At 52.4% G+C, this 8871-nt stretch overlaps 1 protein-coding gene across 1 annotated transcript; it reads left to right on the forward strand.

Moving 5' to 3' along the window:
* Window positions 1-3439: 3439 nt before the first annotated feature.
* SAXO5 (stabilizer of axonemal microtubules 5) lies at window positions 3440-7631 on the forward strand (the record flags this gene model as incomplete). Its single annotated transcript, XM_081076174.1, has 8 exons — window positions 3440-4007; window positions 4933-5039; window positions 5130-5230; window positions 5469-5581; window positions 5663-5772; window positions 6102-6303; window positions 6811-6896; window positions 7419-7631. 8 exons carry the CDS (start codon window positions 3440-3442, stop codon window positions 7629-7631), a joined length of 1500 nt encoding a protein of 499 aa, XP_080932300.1.
* Window positions 7632-8871: the final 1240 nt, after the last annotated feature.

The following is an 8871-nucleotide window of genomic DNA, read 5'->3' on the forward strand; positions in this document are numbered from 1 at the left end:
CCAGCTGGCCTTGGTGTTGCTAGGAGCTAGCCCTAGCAACGTCCCAGCAAGGCCCTGGTGTTCTCCTGCCGGACATAAATAATTTCACAGAATGCCACCATCAGACAAGGCCACTAGGTGACCGTGGTGGAACAAGACAAAACAAGCCCCCTCGTAATCATGTCTGAACACAGGCAAAACGTGAGCATTGTCCAAACCACAACAGCGACCAGGCATTCACTTTTCCTGGCTAATGTGAGTAGTGCTGCTCCTTTACCAACCACAGCTTTATTCTTGCTTCATTCCTTAGACGGTTTGATACAAGTTAAGATCCTCAAAAACAGAGTTACCTCTCCCCCTTTGCTGCCTGACAGCACCCAGGATGTTCGTGGGTCCTCCTTTTCCAGCAGGCAGGAGAACTAGGCTGAAACGTATATTGCCAATCCTTTTGGTGAGCTTGGGGCTAGGGAGCAGGTGATAGGACCTCAACTCAATAGACGAAACAAAAATTTGCTTAAATTTAGTGAAAAGGGACCCACTAGAAAATAAGTCCTGGGTGGCCAGTTAGCTCAGTTGGTTGGAACGTGGTGCTAATAGCACCAGGGTTGCCAGTTCGATCACCACATGGGCCACTGTGAGTAAATAAATCCTAAAGACCTACTACTCAGTACAGGGGTTACAGACAGAAACACTGTATCATACACATTAAACTTTCTCAGAGACTAGATCTTAATTGTTCCCAAACTAGAAGAAATGATCATTACATCATACCTTAGAGGTGTTACCTAATGCTACAATGGCAATCATATTGCAATATAAATGTATCAGATCAATGGGTTGTAAACCTTAAACTTTCACAATGCGGTATGTCAGTTATATCTGAATTAGAAAAACAGAACCCATTCAATAGGTTATTTCTGGCATCATGAATTGAGACAGGTTGAACACATTTATATATATATAATATTTATATATATATTTTTATATATACTATTTATATATATTTATATATATAAATAATTTATATATATGTATGTAAATATATATAATATTTATATATATATATTTATTTCATCTGGTTTTTACTTTTTTTTTTAAGAAATTGCTTTTTCTTTTCTAAAAATGTTTTTATTGTGGTAAAACATACATAACATCAAATGTACCAGTTTAATCATCTCTAAGTGTCCAGTTCAGTGGTATTAAGTGATTTCAGGTTGGTGTGCAACCATCACCACCATCCAACTTCAGAACTTTTTCATCATCCCAAACTGAAACTCTGCGCCCATTAAGCATGAACTCCCATCTCCCTTTTTCTGTTGTTATATATACATTTTTTTGGTCAAATCATCTCAAATAAGAAAGTCAGACTTCCAATCAGTAAAAGCATCAAGCGTAGAGCAAAGCCCCACTTCCTCAAACCTCCCCAGAAGTAACTAAGACAAGCCCAAGTCTGCTAAGTCCCTTTTTCACACCCTTCTAAGATGCCCCCAGTTCCCCACGAGTGTGTTCGCCTTCACGGCAACTAGTAATAAGCCCAAATTCATTCAACTGCATGGGGCTGGAGGGGGTGGGCACTGACTCAAAGATTGGCCCATCTTTCGTGGGAAGATTAGGAAGCAGATGAAAAAGAAAATTTGGGGAAATAATAATAAGAGACACCAGCAGCCTACTGCATTAAATCCCCAGTGTTGCTTTCCAAAGTGGTTACCATTCCCAGCTCCATTTTCCAGATGACAAACCGAGACTTCAAGAAGTCAAGTCACGGGGGCAGCCGGATAGTTCCATTGGTTAGAGCACGGTGCTCTTAACAAGGTTGCCGGTTCGATCCCCACATGGGTCACTGTGAGCTGCTCCCTCCACAACTAGATTGAAACAACTACTTGACTTGGAGCTGATGGGTCCTGGAAAAACACACTTAAATAAATAAAAGTCTGAAAGAAAAAAAAAGTCAAGTCACTTGGCAGGCAGGCTCTCTGAACTCTCAGGAAGCAGGATCCTATGGTCTTGCTCTTGATTTTTCTCCCAGCTGCCACCAGATGGCTGGGGGACCATTGTGACAGCATTGTCTGGGGAAGCTCATTGGGTCACAATGGGCAGGGCTGGACAACCCTTGGATGCAGCCTTGGGAGGAGCATGTGAGCATGCTCTGGGAGACCGGAGACAGAGGGAGTCTTGACGGTCAGCCCCGTGCCAAGCGTATTTTCTAAGATTCGTTAGTCCCCATGCCACCGCTTGAGGTAGGTACCCTATCTTCATCCCTGATGAAGAGACTGAAGCTCATAGGAGCCCGGTTACTTATTCCAAGGTGACCCAGCTAGGAATTTCAGTTGTCAGATTCTCCCATAAAGCATTTGACGTCTTCTCGACTCAACTATTTTAGGTGACAAATTTATGGAAAAAGCAACAAACGTAGACACTTAAAAACTGTAGTTTCGTTAAAAAAAAAAAATACTTGACGTGTGTTTTCTGGAGGTCAACATGAGCAAGTAGTTGTGGGCTGAAGTGGTCTGGGAGGACTTCCGGCAGGAGGTGAGCCTGAGCCAGGGGTGTTGCTAGCACCTGCAGGGCTGGTTTCCAAGGGTAAGGGATGAGAGTAGGGCAGACACCTATGCTCTGAGCGAAGGCAAGGAAGTCCCAGTTGACTAAATGGGATACTGGGATCCTGGAGTGAAAGTCAGAAAAGTGGGAGGTGGGGACAGGAAGGGATCAGGGCCCAGGACAATTGCAGAGGGCAGGAAGACCGGGGAGGAGAGGTATGGCAGAGATGGGACATGACTGGGTTGGGCAGAGAGACAGAAGTAGGTTCCCAGACATGAAGGAGGGGAGAGCCATAGCCTTAACAACTGACTGAGAGTGAGGAGAGGGGGTTCCCATATCCGACAAACTGCAGAATGCAGAGGTCAATTCTGCAGCTCTCCCCGTTGCTCACTCTGTGCCAGCCTCAGGGTCTTTGCACCTGCTGTTGCAGCTGCCTGGAATGCTATTCTCCCAGAGACCCAAATGCCCCTTCTCATGCTTTTCTGGTCTTTGCTCAACTGTGGTCTCAGTGGTGCTTCCTTTTTAAAACTGCAACCCTTCCACCCTAAACCCTCATCCTTCTACTCTGTGTGACTTCTGTTCCCACCTTCTACTTACTCTGCAAAAGATTAGATTAGATTAGACACCTCCCCACACCATTGTCAGCTCCACAAGGGCAGGGCTCTTGGTCTGTTTCTTTAACTGATGTACCGTCCTCCCAGGGCCTAGGACCCCACCTAGCACACAGTAAGTGCCAAATGAATGATTATTCTTATCTTACTTTCCCTGGGGGCAGCACAGGGGCTGCGACTCTTTCTTACCATGTCCCCAGTCCCGAGCCCAGTGCCCGGCACACAGTAAGGAGTAAAAGGCCTCACGGTCCTGGTCGGCACTTGTTCCATCCCTTGTCCCCACCCCCTCGCAGGTGGCGCCGAGTCCCGCGATGGCCGCGGGCGCCCTGCTGCACAGCCCGATGGCTCGGCTGGACTTCCTCAAGGCCTCGCACTTCGCGCTGGGGCCTGACCTGCGGCTGCACGTGGGCGCCACGCTCTCCACCATGCATCGAGACTTCCAGGCCCACCCTGGCGTCCCTCGCACGCCGCGGTGCCCGCCGCCGCCCGAGGCGTCCCTTTTCCAGCGGGACGCGCGCTGGGCCAGCGAGGGGCGCGAGTCAGAGACGCAGTGCGCGTTCGCGCTGCCGCGCACGCCGTCGCCGGGGCAGGAGAGGGTGCGGGCGCGGGCGCACACGCTCGCCATGCGGACCAGCCACCTGCACGTGCACGCGGACGCGCGCGCCCGCTCCTTCCTCTCTACCACGCGGGCCCACTTTGATTGGCCTGAGTCACCGGCGCGCGCCAGCGAGCAGATCCGAGGCGCGCGCCTCGTCTTCGATCGCGACTCAGTGCCGCCCGGGGACCCAGTCAAGCTGCGCATCCCGCCCACCACGCACCAGGCACTGTTCCCGCAGCACGACGTGTGCCCGCAGCCCCGCGCATCCTGCAGGCACTTGGGTGATTGTTGTGCGATTTGCTCAACCCAGAGGTTCTCAAGGAGGGCGGGAACTCTGCGCCCTCCCCCAAGGGACGTTTGGCAAGGTCTGGTTGTTACGCTGGAGGAGGTAGTGGGTGAAGGCCAGGAACAGCCACCCACAATAATTATCCAGCCCCAAAGGGCAATAGTGCGGGGCTGAGAAACCCTGGAACCTCCTTTGAGCCTTAGTTTCTGCATCCCTAGAAAGGGCATGGCCTGAATCTTTTCAGGGGGGCTGCGCCCTGGGCAGAAATCATGAGTGTTGGTTTGGGGTCAGACACATCTGCTTAGTGTCCCACCCCCACCCCAGCCCTGTTGCCTTAGTACGTGTATGGCTCTGAGACCTCTCCCAGCCTTAGTTTTCCTCACCTGCAAAATCAGAGCAATAACAGGGCTCCAGTTCACAGGAGCTAGCAAAGCAAAAAGAGCGTAAGAGTGCATGATGAACCTGGCACATAGAGAGAACTCAACAGAGTAGCTATCATTCTCAACAGAGTCGCTGTCATTCGTGTGATTTTTTTCCAATTCTATGACTCCATGGGAACTGCTGGTGGACATCACTGGTCAGAATCCCTTCAAGCTGGGTTCAGGTGTTGTCAGACCTGGGTTGGATTCAGTTCTGGTTCTGAATTGCTGTGTGTTCTAACCTCTCTGAGCCTCACAGACGCTGTAAAGTGTGTGTGGGGATAATACCAGCCCCCAAAATGAGGTGCAAAGCACTTAACCTGAATGCCTGGCTCAATACTTGCTAGTGATTCTTGTTATCATTGTTATTTTTGGTGTTTGCCAGACAGCCCTCAGGTTAGGCTAGTCAGGACTCCACCTCCCCTTCCCAGCAAAGAATCCAGTGGGCCTGAAGCTCCAGGGACTCAATCCCATTCTCTCTGTCTTCTTGCCTATGCTCAGGGGGCCCCAACCCCCTCAAGTGGGACCACAGGAGACCAGATGACAGGACCTCCTACCAGAGACAGTTCCAGGCACTGCTGGGCCCACTTGCCTTGATGTGTAAGAGGGTAAATCAAAGCTGGGCTGGTGCCGCTGGGGAGGGCACTGATGGGGGGCTTGGTGGCCTTGCCCTTCCCACTGCCCCTGTCTACTTACAGGACTCCTCCAGCGTGGTACTGGGAGACTTCAAGATTGGCTATGGGCCCCTGTGTTCAGAGCAGAAACAAGCTTACAGGCCTCAGGGTCTGCCCCTAGACAGGTGCACAAGGGACCATGGCCTTCGACCAAAGGGTTCTCAGTGACATGCGTAGTGTGCCACCTAAGGCTCTAGGGCCAATACGGTGACTTTGAGGTCTCCATCACCCTCAAGCAAGGCCCACTGTTGTGCCAGGTCTCCCACCATTAACACTGCATGGCTTGGCCGCTGGGAAGCCTACCCTTTTCCTGGGAGTTGCAAGGGCCCAGATCAGATGATACCCTGCATACCTTATATGCAGGTATGACAAGGCCCAGGCTTCCACTTACACCCACTGTGTGAATATTCGTCCTGGAGATGGCCTCTTCCATGACAGGACTACCAGTGCCGAGCACTTCTGTGCCCAGGAGCCAGGTGAGAGCCTGCTGGCTACCCTGCCCCTTACTCCCACTCCAGCCTCCTAGAGCTGCTCAGCATCTACTCTGCCACTGGCAGAGCCTTTTTGTCTTCACCATGACCAGACTCCGGAGTCGCACATCTTGGAAGGAACTCGGTGCCCGGGCCCAGGCAGCCTCACCACCTCCATGCACTTCTTCTATGGCCAGGTCAGCAGGAAGGGGGAAAGAGGCAAGGCTCATCAGAGAAAAGAGCTTCCCAGGCAGAATGAATAGTATGTGCAAAGGCCCTGAGGTAGAAGTAAACTTGATATGTGTGGGGGGATCCCCTGGATCTATTTGCGTGATCTAGGGTAAGCCGCTAGACAAGTCGCCCCGCCTGTAAAATGAGAGCATACCAACCTCCAGCTCCATCACGTAGGGCCCAAAGAGGGTGTGATCTGTCCAAGGTCATGCAGTGCCCATCTATGTCTTCCTTCCAACCGAGCCTTGGGCCATCCCAGACGCGGGAGTTTCCCAAGTGCCATGTGGTCCTACAGCCGCCACCCGCGACCAAGCCATCCAGCCGCCACGTGCCTCATGAGAAATTGCAGGGTCACGTGACCCTAGGGGAGTCAAAGCTTCTGGGACAGTTCTTCCGGACTTCCATGGGCTCGGCCTATTGCCCCCCTGACACGCAACATCCCCATAGAGCCCCCAACCTTCATTTGCTGCCTAGCAACCTGCCGGAGGGCACAGGCGGTGAGTGCAGCCTCGCCCCACCCCTGCCACAGTTCTGGTCCCGCCCCTGGTAGGTCCCGCTCCGCCCACTGCCCAACTCTGGCTCCGCCTCCTGAAGAGCTGGCTCCCACCCCATGGACCAAGATCCCAATTCTGAACCTGGACAAACCACCCACTCCTGGTCATGACCCCCACTCCCCACCTCCGCATGGGACCATAGCCCCCTGCATGACCGTAGCCTCACCCTTTTCCTCTGTCAGATTCTGGTCCCGCCCCCTGATTCCCTAGCTTACCCTATCTGGCCCCACCTCCAACATACGTCTGTTTTTGCCCAACCCCTGGCTTCAGTCCCGCCCCGGTTCCTCCCTCCTCCCCGCCTACTAATCCATCCCGGCTTCAACTTCAGCACTGGCCCAGACTTAGCCCTGAACCCTTACCCCATTCTTTATTTCGCAAGTCCCTATCCCTTGGGGCCTGCCTCTCCTCCCTCCGCCACTCAGCTCGGCCATCCCTCACCCAAATCTGCAGAACCAGATTTGCTAACCATGAACCAGAAGATGCTGAAACCGCACAGAACAGCTCCAGCCTCCATGACTGAGGAGATGCTACAGCGGGTGAGAGAGGGGGAGGGGCACCTCCCTGAACAGGTAACCCCCCCAAATCAGTGTAGTTCTCTCAGGATGCTTACACTGTCACCTTAGACTCAGATTTTCTGTCAAGTCCTCTCAGGGTCACTCTAGAGCCACCCCAGGCTCAGGGTCATCTTAATGTCATCCCAGCCTCCTCAAGGTCATCCCAAACTCACCACCAAGGTCATGTCAAGGTTAGGTCAGGGGCATCTTCGTATTACCAGCCATGGTTATACCACAAGCTGAGGGTTAGCTCAGAGTCGCCTGGGGTAGGCCCAGTCCTGGGGTCGGCCCAGTCCTGGGGTCATTCCAGCCCCACATCCAGTTTCTCTCCAGCTTCTCATCCAGCTCCTGGGTCAGCCCAAACTGGGGCCACTTTTGCCTACCTCCACAGAGCTCGTCACCAGGCTCTGATGCTCCCAGGGTGGGGCAGGGACCATAGGGTGGCCCGGGTGGGTCAGCCACCCTCCAGGCTGCTCTGCTAGGCTGCCCACTCTGACTCCACAGTGCAAGTATAGCCACATGGAGCCCCCGCTGGGTAGACAGCACTTCTTCTCAACCCAACACAAGGACGAGTTTGCCTTCAAGTACCAGGGCCCAGCAGTGCTGAGATTGGGCAACTTCCAGGAGAGCCACGTGCCACTGGGCTCCCCTCCCCAGTGGAGCTGCAGGGGTGGAAAGGTAAAACCTCAAGCCTTCCAGACACCTACCTACCCATGACCTAGTCAGCAATAAACAAACACCACCTTCGCAACATCCCCCCCTCTCCATCAGTCGGCCATGAAAAAGTATGCTTAGAGGAGTGGGGGCTGTACAAGTGATAATTACTCCATCAAGAAGACTCTGAACAGACACTTCTGGAGATTGCCCCACTCTGAGCAGAGAGGCCATGCCAGCCTGTGCAAAGGCGTGGTGGTCAGACTCAATACAAGGTGTTCAGGTGCCATGACAAGTTCTGAATGACATGGAAAGGATCGAGTGTTGAACAGAGGCAGTGTGGTGATGGGTTGAGAAATCAGGCTCCTGGGGTTGAATGGACAGTGTCCAAATACTGACTCCTCCATGTACTGGGTAATGGCCTTGGGCAAGACATTTCACCCCTCTGAGCCTCAGTTTGCTCATCTGTAAAGTGAATATAAATAGTAGCTCTCATTCGAACGTTATAAATGAGAAATACACACCTGGATCACTGTGTGGCTGGGGGTCAAAGAGGGAGAGAACTTCCCTTCTAAAGACGAAGACGAACAGGGAAGAGGGAGCTGAGGGTGTGGGAAGGAGATTTCAATGACTGAGAGACTGGGTGGGGCTCAGAAGGGTTATGGGGAGGACGCACTGAGAATGGTCCAGCAATTTCCTCCATTGTGTGCAGAGGCTGGGAGCTGAATGGTGCACTGGATGGCTGGGCAACTGGCCCCCAGATCAGGACTGACAAAATCCATCAGGAAATAATGAGGTCCAAGGGGATATGTGTCCAGACAACAATAACATGAAACAGGTGGGAAGGAGGAGGGTAGAGTGGGGGCCCTGAAGCCCATGGGTGACCCTGTTTAGCAAGTCAAGGACTAGCACCTTGGACAGCGCCCCATCTTGCCGCTCTGGGGTCTGGTGACAACACTAAGAAGCTGGCTCGGTCTGGGATAAGATGGGTCTTGGTGGCTGTAGCCAGGTTCTGCCTCTGTAGGCTCTTGAGAATTGACTCCAAATAATGAATACAACTCCCTGACCGTGTAATCAGATCTTCAGAGATCAAGGCCCCCAATCTCATGGGCCACTAAGAGGCAACCTCAAACCTGACCAGGAGCCCTTTCCCTATGGGCAGCAATTGTGTGGAGCCAGGTTTTCATTTCCAAAGAAAGGACAGGAGTCCAGCTTTGGGTCCTACAGGGACAAAATGGTCCTTTTGGTTGCACATCTTTTGCTTGTTTCCACTAAAGATGTACATGACACTCTTCTGAATTAA

This window comes from Rhinolophus hipposideros (assembly GCF_964194185.1).
Source record: "Rhinolophus hipposideros genome assembly, chromosome: 16".
Lineage (NCBI taxonomy): Eukaryota > Metazoa > Chordata > Mammalia > Chiroptera > Rhinolophidae > Rhinolophus > Rhinolophus hipposideros.